The sequence below is a fragment of the Macaca nemestrina genome, chromosome 8, assembly GCF_043159975.1.
Source record: "Macaca nemestrina isolate mMacNem1 chromosome 8, mMacNem.hap1, whole genome shotgun sequence".
Lineage (NCBI taxonomy): Eukaryota > Metazoa > Chordata > Mammalia > Primates > Cercopithecidae > Macaca > Macaca nemestrina.
In genome coordinates, this window is record NC_092132.1 from 132,552,388 (window position 1) to 132,574,427 (window position 22,040).

Sequence of the window (22,040 nt, forward strand, 5' to 3'; positions counted from 1 at the left end):
TGTTTTAAGTTCTCTTCTAGAAATATTTTATCTTTTACATCTGTCGTACATTTTGAGTTTTTGTGTATGGTGTTAGATAAGGATCAGAGTTTATTTTTCCCCTCAACTGCATATCCAGTTCCTCCAGTACTATTTTTGGAAGAGATAATGTTTTCCTAGTGAATTACTTCGGCATCTTTGTTGAAAATCAATTCACCACATATGTTGTTCTGTTTTTGGACTTTATTCTGCTTCACTGATCTGCATGTCTATCCTATCCTAGTGTCAATGCCACACTGTCTTGATTACTGTATCTTTATAGTAAACCTTGAAATTAGGTAGCATGAGTTAGGATTCTTTTTCTATTTCAGAATTGTTTTGGTTATTCCAGATTCTTTGCATTTTTATACAAATGTAAGATTCAACTTGTTGCTACAAAAAAAACCTCTTGGGATTTTTATTGGGACTTGACATCACAAATTTTATTCATCCAATTCACAAACATGTTACACCAATTAAAATCTTTAATTTTCCTCAGCAATGGTTTATAGAATTTAGTGTACAGATACGGCACATATATTGCTAAATTTATTATGTATGTCATGTTTTTGGATGCCACAGAAAATGGTATATATTTTGCTAATTAATTAAAAAAAATATTCTCAGCTAAGATTCAGGTACGTATTTTAAAATTTCACCTTGTAATTGTTTCTCGTTGGTAGATAAAATTTTTTGTATGTTGACATTCTATTCTGTGTTGCTAAATTCCCTTGTTACAATAGCTTTTTTTACACCTCAAATCATGACACCTGTGAATAAACAGTTTTACTTTTTCCTTTCTCATCTGTGTGCCTGTCATTTCTTTTTTGTGCCTTTTTGCTCTGGTTAGAACCTCTGGCACAATGCTGAATAGAAGTGTTGAAAATAGGCAACCTTGCCTTATTCATGATCTTAGGGGAATCAGTCAGTTTTTCACTTTTAAGTATGTTGTTAATGGTTGGTTTTTCATAGATGTCTTTTATTGGATTGTTTTCTTTCTATTCCTAGTTTGCTGAGTTTTTATTTTCTAATCATGGATGGATATTAAGTTTTGTCACATCTTTATCTATTGAGATGAGCCATTACTTATCCTTTATTTTATGTGGTTAATTACATTTATTAAAAAAATTCAAACCAACCTTGCATTCCTAGGATCAATCCCATTGGTCATTTTATATGCCTCCCCTTCCCCCTAGTGTTTTTTGGTTTTGAGATAGGGTCTTGCTCTGTCACCCAGGCTGGAGTGCAGTGTTGGGATCATAGCTCACTGCAGCCTTTGCCTCCTGGGCTTAAGTGACCCTCCCACCTCAGCCTCCAGAGTAGCTGGACCACAGGCAAGTGCCAATATGCTCATGAGTCTTGTTCATTTTTTGTAGGGATGGGGTCTTACTATGTTGTCTAGGCTGGTCTCCACCTCCTGAACTCAACTCATCCTTCCACCTCAGCCTCCCAAAGTGCTGGGGTTACAGGTGTGAGCCACTGTGCCCAGCCACTTTTTAAATGTACTGTTGGATTTGACTTGCTTCTCTTTTGTTAAGGAGTTTTACATTTGTGTTCATGAAGGATAGTGGTCTAAAAAGGTTTTTTCTCTTTAATGTCTGTGGTTTTGGTATTTGGAAACTGCTTATATCAAAGTAAGCTGGGAGGTGTTCCCTCTACCACTATTTTTATTTTTGAAAAATCGAGACAAGGTCTCCCCATGTTGCCCAGGCTGGTCTTGAACTCCTGGGCTCCAGAGATCCTCCTGCCTCGGCCTCCCAAAGTGCTGGGATTACAGGCATGAGCCACCATTCGTGGCCCCCTTTATACTATTTTCTGAGCTTTTGTGGGACTGGCATTTTCTTCTGTAGCAATCTCCCCAGTGCTCTGCCTGCAAGAGCAGGGAATTCTCTGGATGGGAGTCCCATTCAGGCTCACCCAGCGCGGTGCCTTCGCTCCTGCACCCTCATCCCCAAAGTGCTACACTCCCTCTTCCTTACTCAGTTGCCGCTCTGTCCTGGAACCTGGAAATCATACTAGAATCCTCTTTACTCCAAATGCAACTGATCACAAAGCCCTCCTCTCCTAACATCGCCCAACTCTCCCTGCAGTCCTTGTCTTGGTCCAAGTCTGTATTCCCCACTAGCTGGTGGGCTAAACAAAGACTGGTCACCAGGCTGCTTTGCCAAGTGGCCTTTGGAAATGCAGAGCGTTCAGGATCAAATACCAAGCTCCTGTGCCAGCCCTCATCCAGACACACACTAGGCTGCACCTTCCCTCCAGCCACGCCATTTGTGCAGCTTGGAGTGCTCTCCCTTGCCTTCTCCGGCGGGCCAAGCCCTGCAGGGGCTGCTCCTGCATGCCCTCCCACGAACCCTAGGGCATCTCGTGTGCGCCATGGCCGTCCCTTTCAGGGTATCCCCGCGCCACCACATTCTTCGGAGCAGGGACCTTGTCCTTAGCAGCTGCACCCAGCCCGGGAACAGCGCCGCTGATTAGCACTGCGGCTGCCTGCTGTGAACTCGAACTTCTGCCAGGCACACGGCGCCGTGGGTACCCAAGGGCCGCAGGAGCCCAGCTTTGGACTTCCCCAAGAACGCTCCCGCAAAGCACCGCAAAGCAATTAAGACCTCGCTCTTCCAGCGGCAACACTAGAAACCCCGGCCAGGACCGAGTCTGGACTGCGCCTGCGCGCGGCAGCGTAAGCTGGGCGAGAGCAGGACCAGAGGGCGCGGACACCTGAGTGCGCAGGCGCCACCTCCCGGTGGAAAAAACTTCTTCCGAAATTACTTCCGGGGCTGCGGCGCTGGCCGGGGAGGGTCAGGCCGGGTGGGGTAGGAACTCGCCCTTTCTTTCGCAGGGTGCAGGCGGGATGGTGTCAACAGCTTTTGCTCTTTTCATTGTCGTAGTGAGCTATGGCAGCGATGTGAGGCTAACCCGCATAAACCAGACAGTCTGGCATCTCTCTGCTGGGGCTTCACCCAAATTAGTTCCACCGCTCCCCTTACTGTACACGCCCCAGAAACTGTACATCCTTGTCACTAGCCATGACACCATGGTCTGGGCGCATCTCGTAAGGAGCACACTTTGGCTACTGGGACAGGCAGGGGTTGAGGTTAGGAACACTCCAAACAGAAGAGCAGGTGGGCTCTAAGGCTCTTAGGAACGGGCACAGTAAGGGGAGACTTGAGAGAGGGACTGGGTCCAATTTGGGGTTTAGAAAACGGTAGGCGAGCAAAGGGTATGTAAATTTAGACTGAGAAGAGAGAGTTCTGCAGACCTGCAAAGGCCAGGCGTAGGATATGGAGGCAGAGATCGTGGTTGTATCCGCATAGTTGAATTTATGAATTCTGGTGCAGCATTCGTAGCTTGGCTGATAAGTTTTTAACTTGTGACACATGCCCTGGACTGCAAAGTGTTAAAGGGTAGATACCTAGTTTCCTAGTGAAATAATGGCCTGCATTCTTCTAAACTTAAAAGTGGTTTTGTTTCCATCATCTTAGTTGGCACTCTCAACCATTTTCCAGTTGAATTTGGCCTTGAGAGGATGCTTTACTGTCTTTACACAGTATAGTCAACTAGGGAGAAGTTTGCATTTTCTGACTTTGAGACCACGGCTCTTATATTCTCCCACCCTTTCACTAGCTGTAGGGAGTGCCCGTTAGACTCTTTATTGTCCCTTCTGAGCTTTACATAAGGCTTGATCCACTGCCCATTAGTTAGTTTCTATCCTGAGTCTGTCCTCCAGACCTTGAATCCAGACGCTCTGACTTGCTAACTTCGTGATTCAATAGCAAGGGTCAGGAGATTCCCCACTTGCCATTCTTTTAGGCCATATGGGTGCTGCTGTATGCTTAATTGTGCATGGTGCTTTTCTAAGTACTGTTTACTATATTTTACAGTCAGTTTGTATTACTAAGTGATCACAAAACAGAAGAATGGAGATAAATTTGCCTTGCAAATGACTTTTTCTGCTTTTGAGTTTCCTTTTCCATTGCTGACCATCAAAAAGATACTTGGCCCATAATAGATGCTGAATAAGTATTTGATGAACAGATGACAAAGGGTAGCAGTCAGGCTGTCCTGAGAACCAGAAGGCTCTTCTGAGGAAGGGGAATGATTTTCCAAACTTAATTTCATCCTCTACCTTGACAGTCTCACGTCCCGTTGTCTGGCACCTGATTCCCTTAGTTGATCTGCTCTTCCTTAAAAGCACCCAAGTGGCAGCCGACCAATGAGTTCAGGATAAAGACACCCAAGATAAATGTAATGGACCCAGAGGACAAGCTACAGAGGCAAGAATCTTTTTAGACATGACCTAGTATCTAATTATGGCTGATGACCACATTTTCATCCTTTCAAATACTTAAAGAACCACCAGGACTTTTAAGTAGTTAGAATCACTTACAGTTTTCAAGGCCTAATCAACAAGCTTGTAGCTTTTACAGGGTCCCTATAACTATCTTTCCTCTCCTTTTTGGCTTTGGCATTTGATAGTTTTGGCAGCATTATATGTCAATTTAGGCTTGTAGATCTAGCCAAAAATCGTGGGCTAGGGTTGGCCTGGACAGGTTTGGCTGGTGGCAAATATGATATAGGGAGTTTCTCTGGCTTTCTAGATTTAATTCATGTTACCCCACAAGCATGGATATTTTGGAAAGTGGTCTGATGTACTTAGCTGAAATTTCAAAAGGTACTAAAACATTATTTCCAGTGGGGGGTTGTGGGGAGGGGAAAAAGTCCCTTAATAAAGCCAATGTTTTAGAGAATGAAAAACTTATTTCTTAGGTTGTCACTTGTCATTAGAAAATGGGCACTTACGCCCAAAGTCATTACTTCTTCAAATTTAAAAACTTAAAATTGCAATCCTGTGCCAAATCCCTTCTTCCTTTATCTGATTTACACGTTAGTGGGAATAGATAACCCTTGGGCTGGGCCAACAAACACGAATACAATTTAATAATCTGTAGTAAAGAAAGTTTTCAATGTAAGGCATAGTTTGTGTCAGGAAACACTATCTAAAGACACTTTACTTGATGAACATAGTGCCTAGGGAATAAACCTAGAAATTCTCAAATACACTTTTGTTTTGACTGAATAAAATCTCATGATTTCTGGCGAAACCAAAATCTAAAGAAAATCAACTTTTACATTTACTAGGTTGAATCATATGAAATCGCTGACCATTTTTGACCAAAAGGTGATTTGGTGCCCCCTCTTTGAATTGTCAGCAAAGGAAGGAACAGCTTTACTGTTTAAAAAGTCTGATGAAGTTGTGGAAAATTTTAACCATGGCAGAGGAGGGAAAAGCTTCACTGTTTAATAAATCTGATGAAGCTGTGGAAGATTTTAATCATGGCTCCTTATGACTGGACTACACTCAGGGCTGAACTGAGGAGACCACCATCCTTGGTGAGTTTCTTGCCCAGGGAAGGGAGAGGTCTGGGGTTTTGCTGATTAATCAGCATCTCAAAACAGTTGGGGAAAGGGGACTCCTCTTCAAGTATCCATGAGAAAGTTATTTTGTGTCACCTAACTATAGAATCAGAATTCCAGGTCCCTAGGTCATGTGTCAGAAGTATATGCATATTAATGAAAACTCACCATTTAATATGTGTTAGGCTTAGAGATGGAATTTAGCTAAGATGAATCAACTCCATTTGCCTTGTAGCCATCAGAATATTTTTTTCGCCTTTGAAATAACTTAGGACTGAGGCAGCTATAGCAGTTCCCAGAAAGCTGAAACTGCAAAGGCAGTAGTACATCTACACAAGGCAGACAAGAATGGCACCCTAGCGCCTGAGAGTCATGGGATGGAAACCTGCATTAAAGTACACACATGTCTGTGTCTTAATACTTTTCTGTGTTTCTGGCAATCAAATTTCCTCATACTCAGGTACTCTGAATACATAGTGCAGGGGTTAGAAGTAGTCTCTGTTAACAAGCGTTCCTCGTTTGACAAATCTGGCCTGTGAGGTCTGCAAAGTATTCCAGGGGATAATATTTGCCCCTGAACTTGTCATAGGCTAATGAATGAAACCCAGTCCACATCAGAGAAGCTGATATCAGAATATTAACACAGTGGGCTTTCTTCAATTACTACTTGTCTGCTAGTAGCCATGTTATTATTTGAAAGCTAATAGAAAAGTAGAATGGCTTCTGCTTCATAGCTGTGGACAATAGCATGTGACTGGTTTTGTTGACAGAGATATATCAATCATATACTTTTGAAAGAAACTGAGTCAGACTTTGTACAATGAGAAACAAGTGAATTTGATCAGGTGGAGGGGCCCCTGTCATTCACGGGCTTTTAAAGAAGGTTTCACACATATTCACGTGTTTTGAGTGAGACATGTCCTTGGACGCACACTGGACATGATTGCTGAAGCCAGGTCAGTAGAAACCATTGAAGTTTATTGGCGGTCACAATGCTTACACTGTATGCAGCAAACACCCTTACAAGTCTATCCGCAACCTGATCACGCAAGAAAGGATTCATCACACAGTCGCCAGAGGAGAAGGGAAAAAAATTAACAGGCTTGTTTCTGGGGGTAGAGGAGAGAAATAAAAATAAAACCTAATTGATGAGTGTCCCGTGGGCAAGAGCTGAACTAGAGATGTGTACAACTAGCAGCAACAGTTGTGGAAAAAGTACAAGGCAAATAGCTTTCTCCATTAATTTTCCTCTGTAGGTTATTTCTTTTTTTAATATTCAAAACATTTATTATGGTTTTCATTTTATAAAAATGTATATTTTTTAAGGGGTGGGAGAATGTTAAATACTTCATGCTAGGTAGACCTTGTTATTAAGAACCCCTCCACTGTAGTAACTTCCTCCAGTTCATACATTCATGAGTGCAGGGTACATATATAAATATCCACACGCATACATCCACACACACTGCCTCGAGGGCTGGGGAAGACTAAAATTTATTGGCCACACACAGCAGGGCCTCTGGTGGACTCACCCACATTGCTCCACAGGAGAGCAGTGGGCTCACTTCCTTCTCTCTGGTCTCTACCTTCACAGAGACCAAGAACCCTACAACACGTCGTTAAATCCAACTTTTAGAAGCAAGAGGCATCTGTCTGAGGATGAGGGTAAGCAAAGTAGGAAAGAGGATGGAGATAAGAACACCAAACACTTTTAGCTGGAGTTATTTATCACTGCAAGGGGCTAGGGACCCAGGGCAGAATCTATATGGTCCAAGGGGAGGGACGGTGTTCTGGCATGGCTTAGAGTTCCTAATAACAAGGGTTAATACAGTAACAGGAAGTGATATTTCTGGGTGAGGATAGGGCAATACGAAAAAATATACATTTGGAATTTTAGCTTTTTTTTTTTTTTTTTTGCCTCTCTACTGTGTCACTAAATATATCTCTGCACTCTCACACATCCTTGTCCAGTAAAGCTTCAGGCCACCAGAATACACATTTTCTTCACTCGCATACACAACCCCTCACATCAGCATTGGTGCACTAGACTCTGTAAAAATTTTTCAGTCACACTTTTTGTTTTTAAACTTGAGTCAATATAAACCTTGTTCAAAATGTTATGAAAAAATGTACATGTTTATACAAGGCAGGTTGTGGCAGGACACTAGGGGTTCTCCCCCCTTGGGTGGCCCCAGGAAGAGAGGCTGGAGTCTCAGTTTGTGTCTCTTATCTCCTCCCACCACCCTTCCCACCCAGTCCCCCAGGAACCAGCAGCGCCCTGCCCCCTAGTGAGTGCACTCACACCCCTATTCCCTGGGGATGTAGCTAGTTGACCTTTGCCATTTTCCCCACACCCCTGGAGAAAAGAGCCAGGATCAGCCAGGCCCTCTCCCTTGCAATTGTTCGCCCCTCTGGGCCAAACCAAAGGGACGCTGCTCTGTACAGGTAGAGTCCAAGGAGGTGTCAGCTCATCATGTCATTGCTATTCACGCCATAAGTGGAATTCTTCATCGAGTCGTTGACTTCTCGACGGAATGCTGACAGGTTCTGGGTGAACCTGCAGAGAGGATGCATGTGGGTTGGGGGAGGAGAGTGGCGGGGGGGGGGGGAGGTATTTGCCTAACAGGTTTTTTTTTTTTAAACCATGGGAAGTAGAATGTATGAATTGATGGGTTCTGTTTCAAAGATCAGTTAATTTCAGTCTTAAGACTCTAAGAGAAAGTTGGCCTAGAGATCTGGTCAAATCTGGGGCCCTGAGGGCTACCATGGGCTCATGGCAGCACAAAAGAAATCTCACTGACAGAGGTAGGAAGTTGCCCTCACACGTGAGGGCAGTAAGCCAATGAAGCCATCTCATTTCTTAATGCAGCAAGACCAGGTGGTGTAGTGCCGTGCTGTCCAATAGGGCAGCTGATAACCGCATACGGCTACCGAGCCCCTAAATTATGGCCAGTGTGACTGAGAAAATGAATCCAAATTAAATACAATTTAACATTCAGCTCCCCAACTGCATCTTAATTTTAAATTAAAATGCCTTATTTTAAATTAATTAAAATTAAATAAAATTTAAAAATTAATTGCAAAGCCCAGATACACAATGCAGTTATTGGAAAATCCCTAGGTATGTCTGAAACAATCTGGGTATTATGGGAACCTACTTTGTCAACTGTAAATTTATGAAATCTAAATACGGATCAAGTATTTCTGATGAAAATATATGAACTGACATATGCTGTTAAATGTAAAGTACACAGGATTGTGAAAATGTAGTACAAAAAGAATGTGAAAACCCACAATTTAAAAATACTGATTACACATTGATACAGTATTTTAGATACAATGGGTTAAATAAAATATATTATTAAAATGAATTTTGCCTGTTTAACATGGCTCACTTTTCTATTGGATAGCACTGCTTTAGATGGCCTCCAAACACAGATGTACAAACACTTTAAAGGAACTGCCTGTTTCGTTGATTTGAAAAATAGCAATTGAGGTTTCTAGGCAGGACGCTCTATACTCACCTGTCTCTGTTTTTCGTAAGAAGATTTCGCTCAATGCCTTCCATCAGGTTCTCAAAACACAGGTGCATGGCCTGCTGCTTCTCTGGTGGCTGGCTGTTCACGATACTGTTCCTTAGGTCAGAAAAATACTGTGGGGCAAGGAGTGGAACAGAAGGTAAGAGAAGCAGGGGAAGGCAGATTAGCCCTCTGTCATCTGCAGGGTTGAAGAATGTTTTTCTCTAAGGAGGAATGGAGTATCTACTAAAATTGGACACTTAAAAAAAAATTTCAGGCAAGCACTTGCGGGATAATATGTCTTCATCCTACTAAGAAAATAAAGAATTTTTAAATTGTAAAGTACTTTAAAGGGTCATCTGATCCAGACCTTTCTTTTATCGGAATCTCAAGACTTGTTTATAGCAGAGCTAGAACTGGAACTTAGGTTTTAGGTCCTCTGATACCCAGGTACATTATTTCCTTGAAAGGTTTCTTTTACTGCCTAGGGGAAACCCTCCTTTATCCTGTGTCTGTGAGCTACCACACATGCTGACTTCTAACAGTTAAGTGATTATGTGATATTGAAAGCACAAATGTGAATTGAAAGGGACATGCTCGGTAAATGACCCATTTTCCCTGTTTCACCACCGTGGGGTGTTTCTATACACATTTCTCCCAGTGCTTGGTGATAGCAAGTGCGTGGTTTTCACTGCTTCTGGGGTTGGCACCAGGGAGCTGGCTCTCTCACCTTTTCATTAAGCAATATCAAGCCAAGTAGTGGTCGGGACATAGACCACTGGTTCCTACAGTCTTCAAAGATGATGATGTTCAGCACCGTGGACAGCATCTGAAAATAGAGAATTTGATGCAGTGACCTAATGTACTGCTACCCAAGATAAAACGACAGATTCCAAATACAGGAGTATATTAGGCTGAAGGCCTTTTCTGTATAGGGTAAATCAGACAAATAGTTTGTGAAGCTTCATCTGAGTCTTATATTTCAAGGTTACCTTTTCTTCTAAGATACTCATTTCCTTTCTTATTCTTAAAATTGGTTTGATTACTTCACTTACAAAAATGGATCTTTCCAGGTCACCTCGACTTGTGGGGAATGGGATGGGGTCACGTAACAAAATTACAGTAAGCAAAACCACATTGCATGATCCCTTCCAGGTACTCAGAGTTGACAGCTTTATGACATTTTGTGAACGTGATGGAGTTCTGAATTATTTCTCTGCTTCTTTAGAGAACAGTGTGGACAAAGGTAATAGTGGCTAAAATCTCAATAGTTACTGATCCCATTTCCTTATCTATTTTCATCTAGCATGTATTTCTGTAAGTTACTTCAAGACACATACAAATAAAATAAAAGCAAGCATATGGTTTGATCTCTCTGTGGCCAGTTATTTCCTTCTGTCTTACATTCTTGTTCCTGTTTTGTAAACAGGAACGCAGGCCTTTAGAAAGCTGGATGCTGCTAACTCTTGCTCTATTTATAGCAGCGGGTGAGCGAAGTAATTTTCACCGATAGAGGATAGTGCTCATGAGATAGGTCCAGGGCACAGGGGTCGCTGTGACACTCAACAATAATAATCCAGAACCTGAGTTTTTTCTACATCCAGTGATTACCTGGCAAACTCAAAATCCACTGCAACTTTAAGACACGGACTTCATCTCAGCAGCAGGAACCTGATGAGATGTTACGTTAATCATGTGTGGGCTCCCCTGTCTTGCAGAGGTCCTTCCTCTGTGGGACACCCCATCACTGCCTCCTATGCCTCCACTTTCTTACCTGCTGGATCATCTCTGGATGCTGCTGCATGATGTGCAGAAAGCGGTCGCTCTCCTGGTTCAGGGGTGTGGTCCTCTTCTTGGTGCTACGTGATAGCTGCTTGAAGAGGTATGTTACAATATGGTCCAGGCAGGAGCAGCAGCCTGTGCACACCATGGTGTCTGTAAGAAAGAAAGGTAGGGGTAGGGCAGAGCTACTGATGGTGGCCTGAGCAAATATGGACTATCTTTGGGTGAGATCCATTAGGGTACTGTGGCCAATTCAGCCAAGGCGGTTGCTCAAGATGACTCGTGTTAACCTCTCACTCTCATTGTATAGCAGGGCTCAATTTCTATGTTTGAAAGTGAGTATGTGGTAATAAAAAATACCGAAATTATTGGCTCAATGTGTTGTGGATGTACATACGTCTTCTGCCTCACACAAAATAACAAACAGTTCGATTCAGCAAGTGCTTCTTTTGTGCCAGATTTTGTTCTAAGTACCTTATAGGTGTTATCTCTAATTTATCCTCTCAAGAATTCAGGAAGTAGGTTTTTTGTTTTACACATGAGGAAACTAGAATTAGGAGAGGTTATGCATCGGCCTAATGATCAACTGCTAGTAACTGCAGGAGCTGTGATTAGAATCCAAGAAGCCTGGCTTATGAGCCTATGCTCTGAGTTACCAGTGGGATGTAATTAAACCCAGATTGATGTAGCCTCTGAATGTTTATTGTTTGTTAGAATAGGGGGTGTGCTGCATCATCTGTTTATCTCCAAAGCATCTCTGGGGGGAGCTGCAGACTCATCTATACATCTTTACAAAGGCAACAGTACAGCACAACCTGTGGACAGAACTCTGATGAGGTGAGGCCAAAGGACTAAGGGGCTGAACCCTTAAAAGAGTAAACAAGTCTCTGATTCCTACGGGACTGACGGTTTATGCAAAGGTCCCTCTACTTTCTTTTTCTTTTCTTTTTTTTCTTTTTGAGACTGAGTCTTGTTCTGTCACCCAGGCTGGAGTGCAGTGGCACGATCTTGGCTCACTGCAACCTCTACCTCCCGGGTTCAAGCGATTCTTCTGCCTCAGCCTCCAGAGTAGCTGGGACTACAGGCACGTGCCACCACGCCCAGCTAATTTCTGTATTTTTAGTAGAGACAGGGTTTCACCATATTGGCCAGGTTGCTCTTGAACTCCTGACCTTGTGATCTGCCTGCCTCAGCCTCCCAAAGTGCTGGGATTACAGGCGTGAGCCACCATGCCCGGCCAGGTCCCTGTATTTTCAGTAAGATATAAAAAAGTCTTCCAAAACAAGGGCTGATACCTTGATTGGACTGTACTAGGTATGGCTACGCACCCTGATAGAATGATGGAAGTCAATGTGTATCAAAGTGGCACAGAGGCATGGGTAATTCACCACAGTTGATAATCCAAAAGTCAGTCTATGTGTATTTGCAATATATCATCACTATTTGGCAGTTGACTTAATCTTCCTACTTATGTTTTGTTCAGCGTAATATAAAAATGTGTTTTATTCCCTGAATACATAAGATTGTTGGGCCAGGCACAGTACCTCATGCCTGTAATCTCAGTACTATGGGAGGCCGAGCCAGGCGGATCACGAGGTCAGGAGATCGAGACCATCCTGGCTAACATGGTGAAACCCCGTCTCTACTAAAAATACAAAAAAATTAGCCAGGTGTGGTGGTGGGTGCCTATAGTCCCAACTACTCAGGAGGCTGAGGCAGGAGAATGGCGTGAACCCGGGAGGCAGAGGTTGCAGTGAGCCGAGATTTCTGCCTGGGCGACAGAGCGACTGTCTCAAAAAAAAAAAAAAAAAAAGATTGTTGGAAGGTAGCCTAGAAACAAAATGGTTGACAGGAGCCATATGGACTAGGATGAAAAAACTTATGGAGCTAGCTGCATGAAACCTTTCCCCAGCCTCCACGGCCCTCAGGACACAATTCAAACGGCCTAATACAGCTTATGGGCGGATCCCCCTCAAGATCTCCAGATTTGCTCCTGCTTATCTCTAAAGCTTCAATTCATTCCTGACTCCTCTGGACTAGTGTGCCAGCCGTCTGGATTTCCTGGTTCCTTCGTCTACAGGTGCAAGTGCTTGCTGTCTCTGCTGCTAGGAACCCTCCCTGGCTAACCAGGGTAACACCTGTCCAGCTTTTAGGTTTATGCTTTGATGCCAAGTCTTCCAGCCAGTCTTCCTTGATCCTGACCTCCTCATAACCAGGAGTCTAGGTATTCTTGAGGGCTTGTGTAGCACTCTGTACTCACCCCTATTGTAATGTTTAAGTGGTTAAGTATGGTAAACAGGCAGTTTGCTCATGTGTCTGTTCTACCCACCAGATAAGCCCCTTAAGGACGGGACTATATGTTGTTAATTACTGTATCCTCAGTGCTTCCACAGTGCCTTGTACTTAGGAGGCGATCAGTGAGTGTCTGCTGGATGAGCATGTGCTGTGCATTATATACTTTATTGTTATGGCCAAACCCCCAAGGCAGTGATCTTTTTGGACACTGGGGCAAGATTCTCTCTTTGTTTAGTTAAGTGGTAAAAAACAAAGCTACCAACTCACTCCACCCAGGTGCTTACCAAGTGCAGTAAGTCCTTCAGAAATGGAAGAGAGAATATACATGATGACACGAGGTTCCAGGCTTGCAATAAAGTTCATATGGTCCTGGGTCAGGACTTCCAGTAGTGAATAATAAGACTGGCTGAGCTTGGGGTAATCCTGTGGGAGAGGAGGAAGAAGAAAATCAGCTTAGGCACTATGCACTCCAGCATGCAGGGGGACGATCTTAAATAGCTTAGCTCCTTTCAGCTGGGAAAACAGAAGACTTAGTTACAGCAAAAGGAGCTAGCTTATATAGTTTCTCAAGAGCAGTGTTTAATCATGGTCTCAGGTGAAAAAGGCTGAATGTGATGAGGAACAAGATTCTGGCAATGCAGCGTAAGGCTTACCAAGAGATCACTGTGGGGAATAGAGAGGAGCAGCTTGATGAAGGTCTGCAGAGCATTGTCCAGGGCATCATCTCCATAGAGACGAAAGACTCCAAAATTGACGTAACTCCCACTGAGAGCAGCCTTCAGCATGGAGAAGCAGATGGAGATGCCCTTGAGCTTCAGAGCATAGACCTGATCCTTTGGGACCTCTCCTAGTGTCAGGATGCGATTGCCTGAGTAGACATGTCATATATGTTATTCAACCACATTAGAAGTGCTCGTTTAGTTCAGCCTTCCTACTCCAAAGGCATACAAGTTCCAGCAGGTCCCTGGTGACAGGTGGCACTCTAATGCACACGTATTAGCATAAATAGGAATGCTGTCCTGGCTCCTGCCAGGGCTGGCTGGAGACCCACATGCTGGTTACAGTGTGGTGACTGAGCTGGAATTAACTTCTAGAGGCATGATTATCTGAAGCACTTACCATACATTGTTATCATCTTGCTGGTTTCTCGGAAGAGTAAGATGCCATTGGGGGAAGAGACATCAAACTGGAGTCGCTGGGATCTGAGCAGAGAGCACAGAAGGAGAAAAAGTCAGAGGTGTTTTCTTGGAAGACTGGGGTACTTGAGGCTCTCATCTGAGTACTTTGGGTGATCCTGTATTTACATTAAGATAAGCAATTGCCTATCCTAATATGAGAATAACCAAGTTATAGACATTTAACCATGAAGTAGCTTCTACCCTGAAGACCAACATGCTAGATTCAGATTCTGCTGCTCAAATTAAAAACATTTATAAGAAAAAAAATGTAGCAGCAGATAAAATTACTATTTGAAAATTCTTATTTGATTAAAGTATATTTTCTTTTTTTTTGAGATGGAGTCTTGCTCTGTCACCCAGGCTAGAGTGCAGTGGTGCGATCTCAGCTCACTGCAAGCTTCGCCTCTTGGGTTCACAACATTCTTCTGCCTCAGCCTCCAAAGTAGCTGGGACTATAGGCACCAGCCACCATGCCCGGCTAATTTTTTGTATTTTTAGTAGAGACGGGGTTTCACCGTGTTAACCAGGATGGTCTCCATCTCCTGACCTTGTGATCCGCCCACCTCAGCCTCCCGAAGTGCTGGGATTACAGGCGTGAGCCACTGCGCCTGGCCTTGATTAAAGTATACTTTCTACCCATCGCCTCTTGATACTAATGCAGAGCCCTTCACCTTTACGGCTTCACTGGCAACTGAGGGAGGGGCCAAAGCATTGTTACCATTTTATATGAAGAAAAGATGCATAGGGACTTGGAATGGTTCAAAAGAAGTCAGACAGAGAAGGCCAAAATTTGTAACCATCTTGGTTTTAAGTTCCTGACTCTTTTGTCTGCTCTATGTTTTGATGAGCTTTATTAGATTCAAGTTGGTAAGACCTGAAAAGCCCAGGAGTCCTTCCTACTTCCTCTTTCCTACACCCCCACACTGAATCCATCAACATCTAACTCTAAAATAACCCCAAATCCACCTTTCCCTTATATTCTCTCTGCTTCTAATCTGCCTTCAGTCCCATTCTTCACATGGTAGCCTTTCAAAAACTTAAATGAGATAATTTTAATCCCTTGTTGAAAACACTCGAGCGGCTTCCCACTGCGACGAGAATCAATGCCACTCCTCATCACTGCTGTGCAAAGGTGCTAGATCATCTGGCTCCGCTTGCTGGTCTGACCCACTCCCACAGACTCCCCCACCAACCAGGCTCCTGCCACAAGTCCCAACAAGCTTGTCCTATCTCAGGACTCCTGCAGCTGTTTTCTGTTTAGAAGACTCCTTATCTTTGCAGGGCTACTGGAATCTTTCTTGTCATTTAGATCCTAGTTAATACTACCTTCTCTGAGAGGTCTTCCCCGACCCTCCTGTCCTTCAATTCCCCTCTATTTTACTGCCTTGTTTTATTTTGTTTCATGGCCCTTAATCACTGGAAAGATCTTTCATACGTGTTTTTATTGTCTGTCTTCCCCACCATTTGTAAAATCAAAGAGGGTAGAGATTTTGTCTGGCATAGTGGCTAAGAAGTTTTGGCAAAGAGGCCGGCCACGGTGGCTCACGCCTGTAATCCCAGCACTTTGGGAGACTGAGGCGGGCGGATCACGAGGTCAGGAGATCGAGACCATCCTGGCTAACATGGTGAAACCCCGTCTCTACTAAAAATACAAAAAAATTAGCCAGGTGTGGTGGTGGGCACTTGTAGTCCCAGTTACTCAGGAGGCTGAGGCAGGAGAATGGTGTGAACCTGAGAGGTGGAGCTTGCAGTGAGCCGAGATCGCACCACTGCACTCCAGTCTGAGCGACAGAGCCACACTCCATCTCAAAAAAAAAAAAAAAAAAAAAAAAGTTTTGGCAAAGAGTAAGTGCTCTCAAGTATCTATTTTATAAATGAGTAACTCTTGAATATAAGTCTCCTGGGAAGTTACAGCCTCTTTAAGTATTACCCACTCCATAAGGCAGTTTTAAAACTTATTAATTCTGCTGGGCATGGTGGCTCACGCCTGTAATCCCAGCACTTTGGGAGGCCAAGGCGGGCAATCACCTCAGGTCGGGAGATCGAGACCAGCCTGACCAACATGGAGAAACCCCGTTTCTACTAAAAACACAAAATTAGCTGGGCGTGGTAGCGCATGCCTATAACCCCAGCTACTTGGGAGGCTGAGGCAGGAGAATTGCTTGAACCCGAGAGGCGTAAGTTGCAGTGAGCCAAGATAGTGCCATTGCACTTCAGCCTGGGCAACAAGAGTGAAACTCCGTCTCAAAATAAATAAATAAATAAATAAATAAATAAATAAATAAAAATAAAGACCTTATTAATTCTCTCAGGACTGCCATGAGAGACCAATGCCCATTCCTGAAATTCTAGGAAAGCTAAGATGCTAGACTTTTCTTTTTCACTATCCTTAATTTGGTGTTTTGAAAATCTTTCTCACTTTTTTTTTTTGAGATGGAGTCTCGCTCTGTCGCCCAGGCTGGAGTGCAGTGGCGCGATCTCGGCTCACTGCAAGCTCCGTCTCCTGGGTTCCCGCCATTCTTCTGCCTCAGCCTCCCGAGTAGCTGGGACTACAGGCACCTGCCACCGCGCCCGGCTAATTTTTTGTATTTTTAGTAGAGACGGGGTTTCACCGTGGTCTCCATCTCCTGACCTTGTGATCCACCCGCCTCGGCCTCCCAAAGTGCTGGGATTACAGGCATGAGCTACCGCGCCCGGCCTTCTTTCTCACTTTTTAAAAGCAAATTTTTATTGATCCTGCCACAACCTCTCTAATAAATACCTTTCTTAAGGAAGGGTATTCCAATACCTATCCTTCTCAATGTCTGTAACCATGAAATGTGATGGACAAGACACCATTACCAGATGTTAACTTTTGTACCTGTGGGCAGGAAATCAGAATCTTGGTTGCCAAATTTACTTCTCCTAAGAATGGACATCTGGAGATTCTTTTTATTTTACTTATTTTGAGACAGGGTCTTGTTCTGTCACCCAGGCTGGAGTGTAATGGCATAATCTTGGCTCACTGCAACTTCTGCCTCCCAGGCTAAAGTGATCTTCCTATCTCAGCCTCCTGAGTAGCTGGGACTACAGTTGTGTGCTACCATGTCCAGCTAATTTTTTGTAGAGGTGAGTTTCACCACGTTGCCCAGGCTGATCCAGAACTACTGCATTCAAGCAATCTGCCCACCTTGGCCTCCCAAAGAGCTAGGATTACAGGCATGAGCCACCGTGCCCCACTGGAGACTTTTTAAAAGTGACTTACTGGCCGGGCGTGGTGGCTCATGCCTGTAATCCCAGCACTTTGGGAGGCCAAGGCAGGCATATCACGAGGTCAGGATATTGAGACCATCCTGACTAACATGGTGAAACTCCGTCTCTACTAAAAATACAAAAATCGGCCGGGCGTGGTGGTGGGCACCTATAGTCCCAGCTACTCGGGAGGCTGACGCAGGAGAATGGAGTGAACCCAGGGGGCGGAGCTTGCAGTGAGCCAAGATTGTGCCACTGCATTCCAGCCTGGGAGACAAAGCAAGACTCCACCTCAAAAAAAAAAAAAAAGAAAAAAAAAAGTGACTTATTTCCTGCAGTTGACTATGGTTTTGTGTAGTTAGGAATACTATTCTTTCAAACAAACAAAAACAGAAAAACTTTTCGAATTTTAAAATGCAGCAACGAATCTTATTATCTCCCACAATCTGCCCAAAGCACTAGATACAGCAAATTCTCTCAGATAACAGGGCAGATGTGCCCTTGCAAGCTCTGCCTCCTGCTTACCTATTATGAACTAACTCAGCCATCAACTTGAGTACAGGTGTAGTACAGGCTGGATCATGGTACCAGAGCTCAATTGCCCGTTGGAGAATTGGCATATAGGATGGATATCTGTAAATGAGAAGCTAAGGAAAGATTTCTGATTCCAGAAAGGTACAGAATTTACAAGTGTTTTTCAGCACTAGCCAAGCACAAACTTGTCAAATTACAGTTCTTTAAGTTCCTGTCTCTTGCTTGCTAATCTTAGGGTCTTTCTAACCAGAAGATACTGAAGTGATTTTGCGTTCTTTAACCTGTAAAAGGCATATAATAATACATTTTAGTTTACATAGTGCCCTTCTTCTGAAGAGTATGATGTATTTCATATTGTTACTTATCCTTTCATCACTTCTATGGTATTACAGGGGATCCGCTCATTTCCTTTACATAACTATTAAAGAGGCAACTGGATTTGAAATAATCTGCATAAGGGTATGAAGTCAGTAAGTCAGACTTCCTAATTTGTAAAAGTTGTTTTTTATCCTTTTTTTTTTATTTTTATGTTTTCTGAGACGGAGTCTCGCTCTGTCACCCAGGCTGGAGTGCAGTGGTGTGATCTCGGCTCACTGCAAGCTCTGCCTCCCAGGTTCACGCCATTCTCCTGCCTCAGCCTCCTGAGTAGCTAGGACTACAGGCACACGCCACCACGCCCAGCTAATTTTTTGTGTTTTTTAGTAGAGACGGGGTTTCACCATCTTAGCCAGGATGGTCTTGATCTCCTGACGTCGTGATCCGCCCACCTCAGCCTCCCTAAGTGCTGGGATTACAGGTGCGAGCCACCGCGCCCGGCCTTTTAATTTTTTTTAGTAGACTGAAACATCTCTCTAAATATAGCAAAACCAACAGGTCTACAGTGGTATATAGTTCCGCAGGCATTTATATTTGAGATCCAAAAGAAAAACTGGGAGACTACCTCATTCATGTTCTAACCTCAGACAACCTTATGTCTGTCATAAGGTGGCTTCCAGGACATATATAGGCCTTCTGGGTAACTCTTCATCTTCTTTGCCTCACTACCCTCCCTTCCCCCCACACCCTCTCTGGACCCCATCACCCAATCACACTCCAGTTAAGGCATGCTGTAGTGTGCTCCTAGTTTGAGTTAGGATACATCCATTCAAAGAGCATCATGAAGCTGGTCTTGGCATTGAAAGCGAAAGCGATCCCTCTCAGGTCTCTTACTAGGCCAACTAGAGTTCGCTGTAGTAGAAGGCAAAAATGTTAAAATAGAAGACAAAACTGCAACAGTCTAATGAGGATTCCACACATGTGTCAAGTTCTTCCTCTCACTGTTCAACAAACACTCCTTCTCAAATATTCTGATTCAATCTCTTCTATGCTAGAATGGCATATTTTCATTATGTTTTGGAAGTTTGAAGTTTGTTAGCTTTGGAAGTTTGTTTTGCCAAGAAAATAGGTTCCTGGTTCATAGCAAAAATAGAGGCTGATAAGGTTTTAAGACATTGAAGTAATACATCACATGTAAAAAGTGAAAAAGCTTTGAGTCCACCCAGGGAGGAAAGGAGGGGAGGGAGGCAGGGAGGAAAGGCGGGGAGGGAGAGAGGGAGGGAGGAAAGGCGGGGAGGGAGGGAGGGAGGAAATGAGGGGAGGGAGGGAAAGAGGGGAGGGAGGGAGGAAGGAAGGGAGAGAGAGACAAAGAGACAGAGACAGAGAAACACATGGCAAAGAAACCCACTCAAAAAGCCAGAAAAAAGCAAAAAAGAAAAACAGAAGTCCCAAAGAAAAAGAGGTAGAAGAGTCATATATACCCTAATGGTTTATACCCTAAAGGAAGTCAGATGCAGGCCCTGCCAAGAGGAAGACAAAGGGGAGTCTACACAGCACCTCTCCCTTTGGGTGGGCCATCTAGATGAGACTATGTTTAATCTGTACTCTCCATTTGCAGAAAAAGAGACTGATGCTTAAAGAGGCCAAAAAACTTCCCCCAGTCATGCTGCCAGGTAGTAGGAGGGCCCAGATCAGGACTCATACATAACACCAAGACTCCAAATCCAATACTCACTCTCTCAATAAAACTTTTACTTGGGACATGAACAGCAATAAAACTACTTTAAAAATCGTACTTTGGGATTTGTCTCCAAACGTGGAGACAGAACAACAACAATATCTGGTCGTCATCAATATGCTCAAGAAGGTTGCACATTTGGGGATCTTGACACATTTGGCAAAAACATCCCTTCTGTTAACAGTCTGCTTGTAAGCAAACAGTTCTCTCCTAAGGTGATACCACAAGCTCAGTTTTCCAGTCTAAGACTGGGTCAGTATCTTAAAAGACTACATGGGACATGACAAAGAAGTGGGTGATAGCTGTAGTCCACTACCAAGGTTGTTCTTTTGGTTAATTTTACTTGCTTTACATGAAACTAATACCATATAATGGGAACAGGGCTGATATTCACTGATATCCCTAAATCCTTGATACTGGTTGATACTCTAGCCTACAGTTGCTAATATGTTCCAGAATAACCCAGGTTTGAATGGTACCTATCTCAGACCCTAAAACACAAGTATAAAGGGGAGAGAGGTCTGGATTAAGTATTGCTTTCTGTCTACCCTGCTGATTTGTAGATGGAAAAAGAAAAGGCTAAAGATGAAAAAGGAGAGCTTTAGAATGTTAGGTAAAGCCTGGCATTTTTTTCTGGCAATACCCTGGCTATCTGGTAGTTCTACCATTCAGCCTTGGTGCCCTGAGGAATACTGTAAAAAGTCCTACCAATACTAACATCCTGGTGTCTTCTGATTTTGACACAGGTCAAGAGAACAGTATGTATGAAGTAAAAAGATGAGGAAAGCAACAATCAAGAAATGACAATTCTAAGAGTTAGAAAACAAGAACTTGGAATTCCATGTATGTGGAAATTCACTGGGCATCGTGTCTCATGCCTATAATCCCAGCCACATGGGAAGCTGGGGCAGGAGGACTCTGCTTGAGCCGAGAGTTCAAGGCTTGCAGTGAGCTAGGATCATGCCACTGTACTCCAGCCTGGGCAACAGAGTCAGACTCTGTCTCTAAAAAAAAAATTAAAAATAAAAACTCATATATGTGGAAATTCTTAAACCTTCTAAATGACTCAAGTATCAAAGAAGAAATCTCAGTGGATATTAGAAATCACAAAAAACTGAATAATGAAAATGTTCCATATTAAAATCATGGATTCTGAAGATCTATTTCACAACAATGTAGAAATACTTGACATCACTGAACTGTACATGTAAAAATGGTAAAGATGGTAAACTTTGTTTTTTACCACAATTTTAAGAAAACCCAACTTGTCACTAATGAGCAGTATTAAAAATGAGAAGGGGATGTAATTAAAGATAAAACTGAGATTAAAAAGGCAGTAAGAAAACTGTAAACAACTTTATGCTAATATATTTGAAAACTCAGATAAAAAAAATCCTAAGAGCTACTTAAGCAAATACATTGTAATATAAAAATAGAAGTTTACAAATCTGGTTCTGCAATTCCAAAACCCTAGAAGTACAAGATATTAAAAAAAGCTAAGGCAGTGGATAGTTTACGGTCAAGCACAATTTTCAATCAGGGACCGCCCTAAACCAGAAGCTGATTAATTACTGGGTAAAAGACTCACTCACCTTTGCCTCCTGCTCGTTGAAACTATTGGTGCTAAACATCTGGGCCACAGCCTCAAACGCTGCTGTGAGTGGCAGCATGAACTGCTCATACTGATCTTCATCCTCTCCTGTAAAGGAAACATCGCAGGGTATAACCCCAATACCAAGAATTCAAAGCTGTGCATACATGGGAAGATGGGATGAAAGATGAGCAGACCCAGGAGAACTCAAGGGGGTCCCTTTATTATCCCAACAGGTATTGGTAGCAATTTAAGAATAACATGTATATATAGAAACAGAATTTTTAAACTAGAAGATGACAGAAATCACCTAGTCTAGGCTAGGTTTGTTGATGCTGAGCCACAGTACCAGAGATTGGTATGTGTATAAGGTACTATGTTATTTATTTATTTTGCCTTGCTGAGAATTAGCAAGTCATTGGAGA

The 22,040-nt window shown here is 43.2% G+C and overlaps 1 protein-coding gene and 1 long non-coding RNA gene across 5 annotated transcripts in view; one reads left to right on the plus strand and one right to left on the minus strand.

The window, feature by feature from the left end:
- The first annotated feature begins 2,831 nt into the window (after positions 1–2,831).
- Positions 2,832–21,623, plus strand: LOC139355900 (uncharacterized). Its single transcript, XR_011607167.1, has 5 exons — positions 2,832–3,070; positions 4,617–4,690; positions 5,158–5,409; positions 5,706–5,828; positions 20,771–21,623. It is a non-coding gene; the product is annotated as an uncharacterized lncRNA (long non-coding RNA).
- LOC105482095 (exportin 7) overlaps positions 6,391–22,040 on the minus strand; it is an 89,501-nt gene continuing 73,851 nt past the window's right edge. For all 4 annotated transcript variants that reach the window (XM_071068529.1, XM_071068528.1, XM_071068527.1 and 1 more), the window contains exons 19-28: positions 21,617–21,723; positions 19,110–19,198; positions 17,963–18,070; positions 14,148–14,230; positions 13,682–13,896; positions 13,313–13,451; positions 10,726–10,886; positions 9,682–9,780; positions 8,958–9,085; positions 6,391–7,990 (exon numbers count right to left, since the gene is read on the minus strand). In XM_071068529.1, the coding sequence (XP_070924630.1) occupies positions 7,897–7,990; positions 8,958–9,085; positions 9,682–9,780; positions 10,726–10,886; positions 13,313–13,451; positions 13,682–13,896; positions 14,148–14,230; positions 17,963–18,070; positions 19,110–19,198; positions 21,617–21,723 (1,223 nt within the window). In that variant the 3' untranslated portion in view covers positions 6,391–7,896. The remainder of the gene's footprint in view (positions 7,991–8,957; positions 9,086–9,681; positions 9,781–10,725; positions 10,887–13,312; positions 13,452–13,681; positions 13,897–14,147; positions 14,231–17,962; positions 18,071–19,109; positions 19,199–21,616; positions 21,724–22,040) is intronic.